The 16,746-nt window shown below is 45.2% G+C and overlaps 1 protein-coding gene and 1 long non-coding RNA gene across 6 annotated transcripts in view; one reads left to right on the top strand and one right to left on the bottom strand.

Moving 5' to 3' along the window:
* The window catches only part of LOC311434714 (uncharacterized protein), a 54,228-nt gene extending 45,798 nt beyond the window's left edge, over nt 1–8,430 (top strand). Inside the window, exons 1-4 of one of the 2 annotated variants that reach the window (XR_014691659.1) lie at nt 18–1,754; nt 3,065–3,259; nt 3,549–6,272; nt 7,953–8,430. Coding sequence is in view for 1 of the 2 variants with exons in the window: in XM_084515040.1 (XP_084371166.1) it covers nt 1,677–1,754; nt 2,482–2,592 (189 nt within the window). In the remaining variant the exon portion in view is untranslated. Of the gene's footprint in view, nt 1–17; nt 1,755–2,481; nt 2,735–3,064; nt 3,260–3,548; nt 6,273–7,952 lie in introns of those variants that run through there. The other variant, XM_084515040.1, reaches the window with a different exon arrangement.
* LOC311434716 overlaps nt 8,010–16,746 on the bottom strand; it is a 277,684-nt gene continuing 268,947 nt past the window's right edge. For all 4 annotated transcript variants that reach the window (XR_014691666.1, XR_014691667.1, XR_014691668.1 and 1 more), the window contains 3 exons: nt 11,951–12,116; nt 9,486–11,008; nt 8,010–8,145 (listed from right to left, as the gene is read on the bottom strand). This is a non-coding gene — a long non-coding RNA (uncharacterized lncRNA). The remainder of the gene's footprint in view (nt 8,146–9,485; nt 11,009–11,950; nt 12,117–16,746) is intronic.

Raw genomic sequence — 16,746 nt, 5'->3', positions numbered from 1 at the left:
GGATGGGAATAGAAAAAGGCTCATAAAAATAATAGGCAGGGCTGTAAATTAAAGAAAGAGAGAAAGAAAAATGTGATTATATAACGCATCCTGCGGTAATCAATTTTACCTCCAATATCTGCTTTTGTTTTCAAAATGCTAAATAAACAATACATAATGCATCCCTCATCAGCCAAAACCATGAGGGCTCTGTGCTCAAATAACAGGAAACATATTCAATTTTCCTAACAGAAGACAGTTCATTAAGCTGTGCCACATCAAATAAAACTTTAATTTCTCCAGCATCAGAGTCGCAATGAAAGCAATTGAGGAAGATGAGCCATATGGTACTTCTATCAGCAAACACATATTGCTCATTCCCCCAAAGTTTTCTAATTCTGCTCCCCAGACCTGTGTAATATAGATAATGTGCTCTGAGCGCAGCAACCATGAGCTATCTGGTGTACACTTCTAATACTGTATTTAATGGGAAATAATGAATCATAAAAGCCTGCAGAAGACGGCTTTTGCTAACCTAAATCTCAGCTGTAATTTCATTGTTCTGTGCCTAAGATGCTGTTTGCCCTTTTCAAACAACAGCAGTTGAACATAATTATGCTGCTGCAAACCTGGGCTGCAAAAAGAAAGGCTCCCTGCCCTCACCAAGTTTCCATTAACTCTTGAAACCCTGCGCCTGGGGCACCCCGGGCTCCCAGTGGAGAGCTGCCCGTCGGTTTCCAGGGGTCACGAGAGCCTACGTGTGAGCGTAGCCCCATCGCTGGTGCGCAGCCACGCAAATTAAATTGATTACTCTCGAATTTGGCCCCAAAAATGCAACAGGAGAAGCCTATGAAAAATTAGGAAATCTGCTTGACATCGGGAAATCCGACACTTGTCTGCTCTAACATCTGTAAGTGCCAAAGCCGTATAACGTAGTAAGAGGTGGATTTTTTTTTTTTTTCCTAAAAGGTAAGTCTATTTTTCTTCTTGCCAGATCTAAAAATTGTGGTTGGTGCCTCAAGAAAAGGGCCACCTAAACTTTATGGTGTTTGTGCTGCTTTTATAAATTCATAAAGATTTATTTAATGATATCATAAGGTTAGAAGTTAAATGGTATTGCTGCACTGTCTTTTCTGTGCCTTTCTCTCCTCTGCATTTTAGCAAGTAAACTGCATATGATATGGGATTGGGCTTATTTTCTAAATAAACCTATAGGTAAACAGGCATCCTTATGGATACGTTGGGGGATTCATAAAGGCAGAGGCGAGAATATCAAGGTATTATTTTGACGTGACCAACCCTGCTCGGAAAATGTCTTAGAGTCATCTGAAGTCAGCCTCTCACTCTCCTTCCCTCCTCCAACCCCCAAAATACAGGGCTAATTTAAAACATTGTCTAGATATGCTACTTCTGCATATTGAAAACATATTTTAGTGGCTGTGTTTGTTTTGGCAACGTACGAACCCCAAACAATTAAATTAAAAAGAGAGACTTTTAAAAGTTAGCGATTGCCTTTTTAAAAGCTTATTAAAATCAGTGTGTTAGATGGCTGTCTCCGAATTAGCTCGGAGGCTTGATTGCTCTCATTAAAGCTGCCTGTTTGGGTGCTGCTTCGGGAATGCTCACGCCTGGATTTTTTTCCCCCCTCTGTCCCCGCGCTGCCTCTCGCTGTTTGCGGCTTCCCTGCGCGGTGCCAGACGCAAACTCCAAATTTTTTGGCGATGCACCTCGATGCGAGCCGGTGCGACCGAAGCTGCCCGCGGAGAGCCCAACAGGTAACGGGATAACGGCGGGAGCAGCGGCAGGGAACGGCCCCGACGCCCCCAGAACGCCCGCCCCAGCAAAAGCGAGCCGAGAAAAAATACCCCCAGCCGGCAAAAAAACAAAACAGCGCATTGATCATCGCCCCTGAATGCCTTAAAAACAAATGTTTAAACAGGTTTTTTTGAACCGGCGCAGAAAAGCCTCTGCATGCTCCGCTGGGTTACAATAACAATGGTCTATTGCAATGTAAAACAAGCTGGAGGATAAAAAGGTGCTTTTTGTTACCATTTTATCAAAGCTGTTCATCTTCTAGCTGCAGGCAGCATTTTGCTGGAATTGCAGATATTTCTCTGTCCAGGCTCCTTTGTTTGTGCATCTCATTTGCATATATTTATCTCCAGCTGAGGGTGCTTTCAGCTCATTACGGCCTCCCCTCGCATTATTTCATAAGCCAGCTGCTGGGAGGGATTTCACCTGTGGTGACTGAGAAAAGAGGGGTGAAAAACCAAATTCTTCATAAAAAGGAAATCTTCTGACTCTCTTCCCCTATAAATGGGCACCATTTGTGTTAAACAGCCTCTTGTCATGATAGATGCCTCCTGGGGTCAGGGGGGAAAGTTGAGCTGAAGGTCAGCAGTAAAACAACAGACAAACCAGACGCCAAACTGGTTCCTGAGCTGTCGGTGGGAGCAGCGGTACAACCAGGTCCTGAACCTTTTTCAACCTCTAATAAAACAGGGGAAGAATCTGAAGTGGATCAACCAGGCCCCAGAGGAAGCCGCACGGAAAAACACAAATAATATCAATATCGCGCAGCCATGGGAAACAATGGGGCAGCTCTCGGCGTGACATGCACGCCGCTATTGTTTCAAGAGCTGGGGAATTAATTCCACTTATTTATTTAAGGCGTGTCAGCTCGCTGCCTAAACCTGTTTCGGTGTCAAGATGAATAAAACTTTTATGGCTCATAAAATAGAGCCATTCATCTCAATGTTCTTTGTGGTGCCTGTTTTTTTTTTTTCCCCCTCTCCTCCTGGCAGGCTGCGCCCGGCGGCCCGGTGCTACCAGCTCGCTCCTACGAGCAAAGCACTGGGCTGGCACCTGGAGCCAGTCAGGGACCACAGAGATGATGACAGCAGCCCCCCCATCCCCCCTTTTTCTGGGGGGGTTCTCCTCTGTAAGAGCAAGGATGCCAGTGCGTGATGCCCGTGGTCTAAGCTCAGGCACGTGGTACAGCTAAAAGAAATGATAATAGAAGTGTCCTACCAGACAATAGCAACAGCATCGGGGTTAAATTCCTCGCACATCTTCTGTTTTCCAGCAGGCTTCGGAATGAGCAGCAATATGTGCACATTGGATAGGGCATCACAGGCAGTGAAGCCCAGGCAAAACTTCTGCGTTTGATCACAGATGGTGAATGTGGATTCATCATCATCCTGTGCAGAAGCCCCCTCCTCTATCCCCATCCTAAAACCCACAATGAATTTACGTCACCTATGGAGCTTTGGACCAACAGGTAATAAACTACAATAAAGTGCGCTTTTTATCAGGGAAAAAAAAATACCATTAATTATAGTTCATGACTACTCTAAACCAAATGTTCAAATAGTAGTTGGAAATGATGCATAAAATCTCAGCATGTTCTGATAGGTTATAGAGTCAGTGGTTTATTGCAATGTAAAACAAGCCACAGGAAGAGAGGGTGGTTTTGTTTACCATTTTCATCAAAGCTGTTCATCATGTTGATATACTTATGCTATATTGTGACCCCTACGTATGTTGCGTTTCATTTATTTATTTTCCAGGTTGTTGCCACTTTTGCTGCTTTTCACATCAGAGAAGTCAAGTAATTCTCGGGGCCCGTTGAAATATGTCTCATCTGAACTGAATTTCTGCTTGCAAACCACCCGATAGACACGGACATAAGAAATATTTATTACCGTCAAGCAAGGCTTTCAAACTTTTACTTAATCTGAGGCAATTAGTACCTGAATAAACACAGACTAAGTAATCTACCTTCTCACAACCTAATTGTGCTTTAAAAGAGTTATTCAGCTCTGCCCAAGGAAAGCACGGCTCTGATTAAGACGCTTTGGAGATTCGCTTTCATCCCTATGCCGTTTGGCCCCAGAAAGCCTTCTATTAAACCCCTCTAACTTTTAATGGAAAACCTTTTGCAAAACCCCTCCAACTTTGCATTTCTCCCGTGCCAGACCCCGGCTGGACCCGGCCCTCTCCCCGCCAAATCTTTAACCCTGCTTCTCATTTTTCTTGGGCTCTAATCTAATCACTAATTCCTTCGCTTGGCCAAATAGTTAAAAATGTTAAGTGCTGGCAGTTCCTCCTGCCTCCCCCCCGTATCTGTCTCTGTTTATGGAACGGGCCCTGGTTTCCTCCTTCTCTTGTTCAGCTGTAGGTCTTCAGGTCAGGAGACTGTAAATACACACAGCGCTGCCCCAACCCATAAATCTGAGCAAAGGGCAGCCCTATATATTCAGATAAGCAATGTAGAGAGGGGGAACGAAACAAAAAAAAACAGGGGGGGAAGGAGAAAAAAAGTGAGGAGAGGCAAGGGCGAAGTGGCCGCCCCATGGTGCAGGAGGCACGTCCATCAGGACGCTCAAAATGCCAGCCGCTGTGCCCCCCTCCTTGTTTGTGTATAAATCATTACAAAATGCATTTTATTACCTTTGGGGCAACAAAATTAAACCCAAGATTTCTATGGCTTTATAATGTGCCTTTCTCTCCCCCAGCCCTTTGTTGGTCTATCTCTTCTCCACCCCCCCACCCCCCATTTTATTTCCAGCACCTCAGAAGCTTTCAAGGGAACAGTCCCCCTGTTATTGCTTCTCAGCTCCAAGGTCTTAGAATAAATAACATTGTTATTACTCACTTCACCAATTTCCAAGAAGAAATATTGCCGCAGCAAATGCGAGCAGCACTAATATTTGCAAAGTGATAAATGGATTGCTACATACCTTCCCGTCTGTGTGGCCTCCAGCCATCCCTGGGCCAGCTTCATCTCTCCTTGGGGTGGGCGGAAGGGTGCCTTTGAACTTAGCGGGCTCCAGGCACTCAGTGCCTTGCACGGGAGCCCCCTCCCTCGCCCTCGGATGGTGAGAGGATTTCAAACGTCGAGATCGAGCCAGAGGATGCGATCGCACCGGGAGCGGGCAGTGGGAGACGTGGTACCAGCACAAAGCAGCCGAGGAGAGATGCTGGTGGCTGTGCCACCCATTTGGAGGCCTTAGGTGACAGAGGGCTCAGTGGTGTGGAGACCAGAACACGTATTCCCAACCATCGCCACCCTCCTGGTTTGTTAAATCTCATTAATTCGCATTAAACTCGCAGGGAACTTCCATGACTGAAGCTGAGGTTGGGACATCCCTATGTGGTAAGCGGTCTGCCGGCTCCTCACCCTGAGCCTGGGGCTCTCCATGGCCTTCCTGGGCTCTAAAAGGTGGCAACTGGGGGATCCACACTGAATAACAGTAATTTTAAAAGAAGTGTGTATGTGTATGGTTTTTTAAACAAGAGTTCTCAGATGAGATGTGGACTCCTCTATTTCATTGAAAACAAAATCTCCAAATCAAATTATTCCTGGGATGTGTGCCATGCTGAAAAAGCACTCTGAATGTGTGGTAATTAAAGACAAAACACAACCTTTTGCTTCAGACCCACAAAGGCTATTCCAGCAAAGCAAGCCAAATTACCACCAACACTGGGCCATTAAGAAAACCTTTTTTTTTTTTTTGCTCTCCCTCGAAGAGCCTGGTTCAGCCACTAAGCCCTTACTGGCTCCTTGCAACCTGCTGACATTTTCTTGACCGAGCCTGTTGCATTTCCAGGCTGCAGTCCATGGGTTTGGGGCTGGGAGGTTGCCGCCAGCTATTGTTTGGTTGTTTGGCTTGAGCTCCTTGGCTGGGGCAAGTGCCTCCACTTGAGCTTATCCAGGCAGCACAGGCAACGTAGAAGCTTGGTCTTCTTGTGCAAAGCAAAATTCAGCTGCTCTGGAGCATCATCCCCATCCCCTAGTGTTTGCATTGCATCCTCTGTGCAGCTGAGACACCACCAGGAGAAGGGCCCAGAGCATCTTCCTTCACACCACCCTCTCTGGGCTTGTCTCCCTGTTCAGCCCAGGGAATTAGCTAAGTCCATGCTATCCTTCCTAGAAGGCTGGCAGAAGCCTTGAGAAACAGTCATCAGCATGAGGGGGTTTCATGTGGAGGTCAAACAGCATCCTTGGCATTGGCCATATGTGTATATGTAGGTATGTATGTAGATATATATGTGTGTATATATGTATGTAGATATATATATATGTATTTACATGTGTCTATGTTTATATATGTTATATATGTTATGTTTATATATGTCTTCTTTTCCTAAGAGGTATATTTATCCATAAAGTAAAGAGCTAACTCAAGGATCATGGAAGGAAAACCACCTGGAAAATGTGGGCAGAAGTATGAAAGGATCAACCAGAAGAGAGGCCAAAAATGTATCTGGCAGTTTTCCTTTTGACCAAGGTAAAAGCTGTCTTTTCTTTTTCACTGTTGTTTTTAAGATAAGACAAATTGAAACTAAGGTCATGAGATACAGATAAGGATAGAAAGTCCTTTGGGATGGGCCTGTAAGGCTCATGTAAAGTACATCTGGTTCAATAGTATTAATAAAAAGTGATATTTTGTATTGGTTTCTAATCAAAGAGTTAATACACAAACCATACATAATACTTGTTCATAAATGTGTGTGTCTGTATGCATTGTTATAGAGGAATAAACAAGCATCCAACTACATATATACATATGTACATATGTAAATGAATCAGCATCAGTATATATACAGATACACACATATACCTATAGGTATATATACATAGGTATATGTGTGTATCTGTATATATACTGATGCTGATTCATACATGTATGAGTGCACACGTGCACTGATATATACGTATGCAAGTGTGCACATGCACACATATGTACACACATTATATACACATGCACACCTAAAACCACAGCTTGCCACAAATATAAAACAACAAAGCCCAACAAACAAGGGCTGCAAAAGAACCTAAGGAAAAAAATGATGAAAGAAAGTGGCACAGTGAGAGCTGTAACAGTGTCCTTCTGGGGAGCTGTCCTACTATTTGCAGACATTCAGAAATCTCACAGAGCCCTTACAGCACCTTTCCCAACCCAGAAGCAGGCTGGGAATGGCTTGAGACTGTGTTTTTTTGGGAGATGTGTGCTACTTCCTCCTCCCCACACCAGGCAGGAAGCCCTGCAAGACCAGCACCAGCCGGGACCAAGAGCACACAGGTAGAAAGAGAAATCAAAATAATTGAATATATACATCTACAAGTACACACATTTCTATAAACATGCTTTGAAAAGGGGGGGGTTGGAAATCAGGTATTTGGTTTTTATTGTTTCTTTTCCTCAAACCTCAAAAAAAATGTCAAGGCAGTTCTTATTTTATCCAGACCAGTTCATAAATCCCAGCTCATAAATCCACATGATATCCTGGGCTGCTGGATTTTGCATTTGGAGCTCGGAAAGACTGATAGCTGAAAGATTTATAAAATCCCAGGTAGCCAGCATGCTCCCTGTTGGCTCCACTTCTGAGGGTCCGTGTGTTCCGCACAGCCCAGCCGCCCGCGTGTATGGGGGACTTTGTGCTCAAGAGGCAGCTCCCTGGTCTCCTTGTTTTGGTCATGATGAATGTGTGCAGAAGGCTAAAAGCTGGTCCTTTGGGATGGCCAGTCCCCTTTAGGGACTTTTCTGTGCAGTTGTGGGGACATCCCATAAGAGGGGGATCAGCACCAGGAGTGCTGAGCTTGCTGCCACCTCCTGCAGCATTATACACTTGCTGTGTGTCCTACACATACAATGTAGCTTGCAAGGCAGATCAACCATAAATAGTGTAATTGTTTCTGCTGTATTGAAATTTTGCTTCTTGCAGCGTCATTTAATAAGAACGGCTGTTCAGTAAGACCAGAGCACCACTGCTGGCATTTCTCTGGGGCCGGAGGATGCCAGTTGTTTGAGAGGAATGGGACTGGCCCCTTAGTAAGAAGATGGAAGTGGAGATACCTCAGTTGCAGTGTGTGCTGCAAATAACACAGTCACCAAAGCAGCATGTTTGCATTCCCTAAAGAACAGTGAAGGTTGCTGATTTGTTTTTTGTTTTGTAATTTTTTGTAGGTTCAGTGGATGTTGCACTTGAGCCCATATCTACTGGGACAAAATTCTTCTCTGAAAGAGACGCTCTGAAGAACTCCATGTCCTATTTGTCCACATCCATAGGATGCTGGAAACACCTTCACATCCTTATCTCTATTATTTTCCTCTGTTTTTCCTCTATGACCTTATCCAAGCCTAATATTTTTCTCCAGACCTGCAACGACAGACATTCTTAATACATTTCTGTTGCATTAATAGTTATACATACAATAAAACCTCTTCTACAGTTGCAATAGTTCCTTTATAGCTGTAAGGCTATTAACATCTTTGTTACTGAGATGCTGAATCATTTGCTTTCTCTTTCAGGTATTTATGTTCCTGGGTTTGAAGTCCCATTGGGAAGCTCTCCTTCACCCTCCCAGGGAAAAGCAGGGGGCTCAAATTCCGGTCAGTTCTGCCTGCTTGGTGTTTTAATAAAAGCACAAGGTCCAGCCAAATTTAGATTCGTTTGTTTGTTTGTTTGTTTTTCTGTTTGCATTAGGAGCAATTAAACCATCACCATGGTTTATGTTGCCTGCATACAGAGGGTGTCTCTCCCCTGGAGCAGCCACGTTCCCCAGGCAGGGTGAGAGGCTGGCCCCCGCATGCCTCCTCCCCACAGAAGTCTGGGAAGAGCACATTCACTGGAAGCAGTCACTCGTTGAAGAGGTCACACTAAACCAGATGCAAACAGGCCATGGCCTTTACACGAGGACTGCATCAGACTCACAGAAGGATAGATTTTCCTGTTTATTCTCAAAATCCCAAGTTTTTCCAAGCCTGCGAGTGGCTCTCATGAGAGAGCATCTTCGATGGCAGCATCCATTGATCCATATACACTGGTTTGGGGACCTTTATTGCCATACATGCCCGAGTCCCCTGCCTTTGCTGGTGCTGGTTATCCTGAAACATGAACGTGGGTTTTGCCTGTTGCTCCCTAGGGCAGCTGGACTGCCCCGAGTCCCGCGGCGCAGAAGGGCTGCAGGATGGGGTGAAGGGCAGACACACACTTGTGCCTATATATCAGCCCCATCCCCTGTGATTCCCCTTGGGAGCAGATGGATATTCTTTTTCCTTCCCAAACAGAGATTTAGGATGTAGAAGCTGACCAAACATGAAGTTTTGCAGTTTTAAAAGTGTAACTCATCTTAAAGTTTCTTCTCATTAACAACATCCACATAAGCTCCTTCCCCCCACATCTTTCTTCTAATTCTGTTACTATTTCACTAATTACAAGTGCTGTACAAGAACTAGTATTGAGCTATAGAAATGAAAGGTCAATACATGAACAACACTTCATTTGTAAATAATACGGCTCTGCAATCAATTATCTCATTTTCACAGAAGACATATTAATCTAAAACTAAAGGATGGAGACATTTGGAGGATGTGCAGAGGGGATCTTTAAATGTTAAATGTTCTTTAGCATGTGCTAAATAAAGGCTTTGGCGGAGTGAAAATGCAGCGCATAGCACTGACACTCCAGGGAGATTCCTTAGGTCAAGTGATTTGTACCTTCAGAATAGTTCTCCATTGCACTGTAAAGCCTCTGCCGCTGGTAGTAGCATGATGGGCTGGTGTTATTTAGGATGATAGCTGTAGCAGGGAAAATACTGAAAAAAAGACAAAAAAAAAAAGGTCATCAAAGAAAAAAAGTGGATATTTTAATAGGTGAATCACAGTCGTCTTTGCACTGACTGTTGTTTGCCAGCACGGGAGGTGACTTTTCCCACCCTCCTTCTCAATAAACCTTACTTCTGGTCTGCAGAGCAGACATGAAACATCCTCATAGGAGCATGGGCATAGAAACTGCAACACTGATGCCCCCAAAACCATGACAAAGCCCCCAAAACTGCTCACTGATGCTACCCTCAGCCCCACCAGAGCCCATGCAAGAATGTCGCCTCTTCTGTGGGTCATGGTGGGAATCCACAACATGATTAAGAGGTAAATTTCTTGGGTGTTGTGTGTCCTGTGCCTATAAAAATCATTAGAAGAAAATATAAGAAAATGCATTCCCTGACCTAAAACCAGCTCAGGTTTTCCTTGCGCAAAGAAAGTCTCTTGTAGGCTTGTTCACTAACCTTGACAGCACAGAGGCAGTAGAAAGGGGGGGAAATGAGTGCAATGCCTACTTATTTTTGCGTTTTCTCGTTGGATCTGCTGTACGTCTGCTTCGCACTCTCTGCACACTTCCAGCCTTAAAATTTCTATATCTAACATATGTTGGGGCTTAAGGGAAAAACAAAGATGTGAACCCATCGCAATGAACTCTCCCCACCCGTGATTGATCTCCTCCGTCCCCTGCATTGCTGGCAGTGGGAGGAGCGGGGCGGGGGCCGGTGGGGAGAAGCCGCACCAATGCGAGCCCCAGCAGGAGGGGAGGCTCTGCCTCCCACTGCCCTCTGCCACTGTCCCCTCTCCCCTACTTGCTCCTGGACCTCCTGCCGGCCAAGCCCATTGCCTTTCCCAGGGGAAAAGAAATATAGGAAAAAAATGATCATAGTAATAAAAATGGGAGTTTTCAGCAAGTTTTGCAAGGCAACCTGGTTCCTAGGGGCCCGGTGAGCTCCTCCACCCCACTGAGGGACCACAGGGAGGAGATGCCCCTCTTGGCAGTGGTGGGACCTCCAGCTGGTTTGAACATCTTGCTTCACTCCCCTCCATAGCCTTTTTTTTTTTTCTTTCTTTTTTTTTTTTTTTTCCGAATAGAAACATGCCCAGGCCAGAGGGCACTTGAGCAGTGCACCCTGTTGTGTGGGCACTATCCCAGCTCCCCGCTGGAGGAGAGGGCAGCCCTCTCAGTGGGCTTGGTTGCCCTCTCCCCACTGGTGACACCGAGGGTGACTCGACTGCACCGGCAAAATCCTTGCTCAAATGCCAGGAAGGATTTTGGCCGGTGCGGCAGAGAGCTGGTGATGGGGCTGGCATCGCAGTGGGAATGGCGGGCTGGCGAGGCGGCAAGCCAGCAGCGTCTGTGTCCCGGCGGGTATTGCAGCCATGCAGGGAGGTATCCACTTCTTCTTTAAAAACAAAACCTAGGTTAGGAAGAAAAAAAAAATAATATAAAAGCCCCCCAGAGTGATTCCCAAGGTAAACCTAAATATTTCCAGGTTTGCTCACCCTGGCGGGCTCGCTGTGCGCTGTAGCTGCTCGACCCGGCGGGCCTTTCAAAGCGCTCCGCAAGCCTCCGTGCCAAAATAAATGTTACTTTACCATCGAGCAGGCAGAAGAATGAAAGCCATGAGATGTGTGAGTGAGAAAAAAGAGCCCAAACAGGAAACCCTTTTTCTTCTGATTTTAAAGTCCTGGATGATCAAGGCTGTTCTGCTCGTTCTGATGTAGTCAGCTTGTAGATACCCAAATACGTACCCAGCCCTGGAAAGTGCTCCCCCTTTGATTCCAGCAAAATCCCTTCTAATTCTCTTTAAATGTTCCAGGGCTTTTTGAAACGATTGCTATCAATGCCAACCAAATGCTTTAGATCTCTCTCTCTCTTTTTTCCTTCCTGTTTTTTTTTTTTTTTTTTTTTTTTTTACTGTCTTTAAATACTTGCCTTATTTTTATGCAGCCCAGTTACTGCTGTACATGGAAAAAGTATCTAGAAAGAGATCTGGTTTGCTTTAGCCTTTATACCATATAGAGTTAGACACTTTAACCTTCTTTGTATTTACTTAGTTGCTTTAATATGATTTCTGTAACCCCTATAGTTCTTTTCTTTCCATATAACTTATTAAATATTTATAATACAGTAGCCCATACACATCAGAAGGGTCAGACTTTTATTACATTAGGCTCGCCATCACTATCCAGTAAATCTTAAGTTGCCTTCTCCCTACAAGTTAAAAACCAGGATTGTTCAGGTGAACTTGGGCTGAGTTTGTGAGGGACCAGCTTAAAAACAAGCTGAGCTGGTTAGAACAAAGGAGGTACTTGTTTAACCAGGAAATAATGGATCCCAGGAGATCTACAGAGCATACCATGGATAGGAACACTTGGCGCGGGTCTGCTCTTCTTGCAGTCCTCTCTGGCTGGGTATGTGACTGTCCTGCAGAGCATTTTGCCATCGCTGTGACACCTCCTCCAGCCTAGATTCCTTCTGGCCCTGAGGTGGGATCTTCATGAGCCACCAAGTCCTCTCCAAAGCTGTGGGATTAAAGGAGTTCCTAAAGGTGGGGCTTTTAGGCTTTGGGGTGTGCTATTCCTCCCTGGGTTTTCAATTTTTAGGAAATTTCTTTGCCTGCACCAGTTGGGTCAGAATTCTTTTATGTTATCCTAGATGCTGTTTTTCTTCCTAATGCCAAGATGCCAGGAGCACAATCTAGAAGAAAAACACCAACGACCAGGTGACTCCAAAGAAAGCCGTGATGCCTGGCATGTAGCATTTCACCTTGCACTTAGCCATAAAACTGTGCAACACATTGAGCTAATGGATCTTTTTTTTTTTTTTTTTTTTTTTTTTTATCCCAAGCAATTTTTTTTTTTCAATGCCTTTTGGATCTTCCCAGTTTTTGTTGCAAGCCAGTGTTGCTTCTTCACACTGTACACTGCTCGCCTGATCCTTTCTGTCCTCAGGCAGGCTTGTGCAGATGTGCAGGGTTCCCAGCACTGGTGTCAAGTTTAGAAGGGAAACCTCTTCCAAGCTGCCTTCCCACCAGGATCATTTTTGCGGCTAATGCTCCTTCATGCACTATCTATTATGCCATTATTAAAACACAGCTTGCCGACAACTTGGGAAGAAATACGCTCCTCATGCTACCGTGGTGAAGGAGCAGGGACCGGGCGGCTCTGGCTGAGGGTGGCTGCCTCTCGCTCGCCTTCCCCCAGATAAACTTTCTCTCTTGGATGAAAAATGGTCATTTGTGTTTCAGCAGACCATAAAACCCCGGCTGAAAACTTTTCAGCCTTTTCCAAGTCGGAGCTGCCTTGCAAGACTTCAGACCACATTGCCATATGCTTCAGAGGCGTATGGTTTGATGCTTGCTAGGCTTCCCTCTGCAGAGCCGGCGGGTACCGGCACGTGCTGCAGGGATGCGCTCACTGGAGGATGCGTCTTACAGCACTTTCTCAGTCATGAAGCTCTCTTCACTTGGCCTTCCCTTGTGTTTGGGTGGCCCAACAAGCCTCTGGGCTCTGCATTCCTAGGGGCAGGGACAGGCAGCCCAGTACAGAGGGAAACTGGTGCCCTTACCCTGACACCCACACTTGTTTCCTTCTCCTTGTCTGAAAACTTTCACAGAAAGCGTTGCAAAACACACAAAATGCATACTCTGCTTCAGCTGGAAATGTTTGCTCCATTTCATTGTTGTGAACCAAAACATTTTAGATTTTTGATTTTTTTTTTCCTCTTTGTTCTCGCTCTCCACGCCACTTGGAGTGCTAGAATGAGAGGCACTCGTGTCTGCGGATTTTATGGCTTCTTTTCCCTTTTACACTCCTATTCCTCTCCTTCCCCACTCTCCTTCCTTTCCCTAACTCCCTTAACTCTGCCCTGCCTTTCCCACTTTGGAAAAACTATGGGGGTGGCAAGAGGAAAAAAAAACAAAACCAAAAAAGCCCCTCTGCAATTGCGTCTCTGTGCGGTTTCAAAAATAAAACCAAAACTAATTGAAAAAGACGGTGAGACACTCTATTTTGTCAGTAAGGCAGGCGGAATTCTTCTTTCTCCCCTCTTGCAAACTCTCGATTGGCTGCAGGGTTTGGGGTTTTTTGTTGTTGTTGTTGTTTTTGTTTTTTTTTGGCTTCCCCATTTAGTTTTGGGAGCTCAGGCTGGTGGTTAAGCAGGCTGGGCTGTCTGGCTGAGGCCTGCCATGGTTTAGGCCTCAGGGCTCTGCAGCACCAAGGCGCTCCAGGCCTGATGCTGGCACAAAAACCCATGCCACGAGGAGCTTGTGCTGAGGACCACAGGCAACCTGTGGCCCCACCAGCTGTCCTGTGACTGAGGCCAGTGGAGCTTCAGGATCGTGTTTGTGTCCACCTCTGGGCCTCAGCAGGCCGTCAGCACAGGACCTGCTCCTGTGTAACACACGGTGCTGCACTCGGGCCTACCTTGGGCTGCTACAGGGCAGCACACACACAGAGCAAACCAGAGCTCTCTTTGCTCAAAACCTTCAGAGGAGGCAGCTCCTGTGGGCTGAATGTCTTGTTTTCCACAGCCCCATCTACCCTTGCTTTCATGCTACTAATATATTTTCTCCTGCTATCTTAAATACCTCCATGAAAAACACAATAATGAGAAAGGGTCTATGCAGGTAATGTATCACTCCTTTAAAAATTATCAGATTGAAGAAAAAAGAGGAAAAAAAAAGCCATTTTTCCCTACTAAAAGGGGACTTTCACAACCAAAGACACAAAGCTAATACTTGCAGTGTTGTAGCTCCAATCATTTTTTTTTACCAACAATGGTGAAAAGATGTGATTTTTACAAGCAAATAGGAAGAAAAAGCCTGAACACACCCTGGGAACATGTTTAAGAAGTTGATTTATGTTTCATGCTGAGCCTTACACCTGCAGTTCAAGCAAAACTCAACTTTGCCGCCCCACAGAGTCTAGTTTATTAGGTATCAAGGAGTCACAAGAAGCCATGTAATTAAAACTGTAATTAACTGGAAAAGGAAAGTGCCACCTGAGTTTTGAGAGGCTGTCAATTTTATTTCCATTACAGCTCTCCTTCTGCTTCTTTTGTCTATAGGGTGTTTTTTTTTTCCTCTTGATAAGAAAAAAAATGTTTTCCTTTTTTTTTTTTTTCTTTTTTTCTTTTTTATTAACTAAAGAAGGCACCAAATTCTCTTATGTCTTTGATCTCTGGGAAATAAATAATAATAATTAAAAAAGAAGCCACTTGTTTTTGAGCTGGGACATGGGTTTACACAGAGGCATTTGCCACTGTGTTTGGCAACAGGTGGCAAGTGCAGAAAAAAATCTTGAACCATCCTCCCGGCAAGGGGTCAGCCCAGTTCAGAGCCCATTTTAACAAAACATAATCGATGCCCTTTAAGACGCATGACCTTGCAGCGGCGGGCGGCCCCAGCGAGGGCTGGATCCCACACGTCCTCCGAAGGCCACCGTGTCCTGCCCGCCACCTCCGCGGTATTTCTGCGGGCAGGACAAGGCCACACGCAGCAAGGCAAAGCATGTCAGGGAGAAATACAGGGCGGTGCGATGAGCCTTGTCAGCTGGAGGAATTAAAACTGAAAGGGGCTTCATTCCCTTGAAAAAAATAACTGCTGAGGGTTTGGGCTGGATGCGTTGCGAGCCCTGGCCTCCCTAGGCTGCCTGCCTCCACGGAGAGCCAATGCCCCGTGCGAACAGCACGAGGTGCTCTAGTAACGAGGCAATTATTTAATGAGGTTTAAAGACACAAAGGCATGGGTAAACTTGGTGCAAGAAAGTCTTACAAGTAATTAAATAAAAGGGTAAAATCACAAAAACAAAGACGGGAGCTATCTTAGAGGCCATTATAAGGGAGATTTATGAATCTATATAAATTTGGGGAGAGGAAATGTTTGTCTTCGAACAGATTATGAAGGGGGGAAGAGGGGTTGACATTCTCCCTTCTGCATATGACAGGTGATAAAAACCCATCAAGTGAAGTACAAACCTTGGGTAAGGGAAATTATTGTAAAAAGCAATTCTCCTCCAGTGCTGTTCCAAAATGCTTGTTTTTTTTTTTTTTGTTGGTGGTTTGGTTTGGTTTTGTGCTTTGTTTTCCCCCACCCTTAATCATCTGTAGTCTCTCGGCAGAGGACTCGGGACCCTCCAGGTTGGGAGGCAGCTCTCCATCAGGGCTAATTTGGGGAAGTGAGCCGGAGGTACCCGCAGCAGATGACACACAGGGCTCAGCTTCTTATTCAGCTCCAAGTCAGCAGGGGCACCCCCTGACCATCTGTGGTCTATAAATTACAGTAACACCGGCACACACTGCTTGTAAATCACCAATGAACAGGCTTTACCTTATGACACACTACATGAACCCTGTTGGATATTCCAATAAACTCCCATAAACCATCTGATATAAACTCTGGATTATGTTTCTTTGGGGCTAGGAGAAAAACCTGGACTTTTCTTCACTCGCACAAACTTCTCATGCGTGAAACGAAGATGTGCCCTATGCTGCATTGTGTGTTTATGTATCAGGTTTTCTTATGAAAGAGAGATTTTCCCCCACCATCGCTATTACCATATACATTTCACTTTCTAAGAGAGCATCATTCTTGAGCTAAATAGGGTCATTGCTCTTCTGGAAAAAAAAAAAAAGAAAAGAAAAAAAAAGTCACCACTGCATTTCAAAATTGCAATTTAAAATGAGCCTGCATGACAGGTCCTCCGTCCTTACTGTACTGAGCACAGGCTGATAATGGGAAGAAAAGCTTGCTGCTTCACAAACATCCTTGGCTTTTGGCACAGCCAGAAGGCCCAGCCTGTTACATGGAGCCAACCTTACCCTCAGCAAGGTAAAAAACACTGCAATTTCTTGCCCCCTCTCCAGCCCTGGGGCTAGAGCAGAAGTCACGGCGCATTGCCGCGTGCTCCTAACTACGTGGCTGCTTGGAGCAGCTCTGCCGAGAAACCTGGTGCTGTATCACAAGCATTTTTCTAAGATTCATCAAAGGACTGCTTTTGATAATTATATTAGTGAGCCCTGCATCTAGCCTGTCATCTGGGCAAACAGCTGGGAGGAAAAAAAAATGTAGAATAAGTTATTCCAAGCGTTGCAGGGTATGCCAAGTAAACAATCTGATAAATGCTGTTCAACTAGCTTTATTGCTGACCACGA

This window comes from Aythya ferina (genome assembly GCF_964211825.1).
Source record: "Aythya ferina genome assembly, chromosome: 3".
NCBI lineage: Eukaryota > Metazoa > Chordata > Aves > Anseriformes > Anatidae > Aythya > Aythya ferina.
The sequence above is the reverse complement of the archived record's forward strand: the minus strand, read 5'-3'. Positions and strand labels throughout refer to the sequence as shown.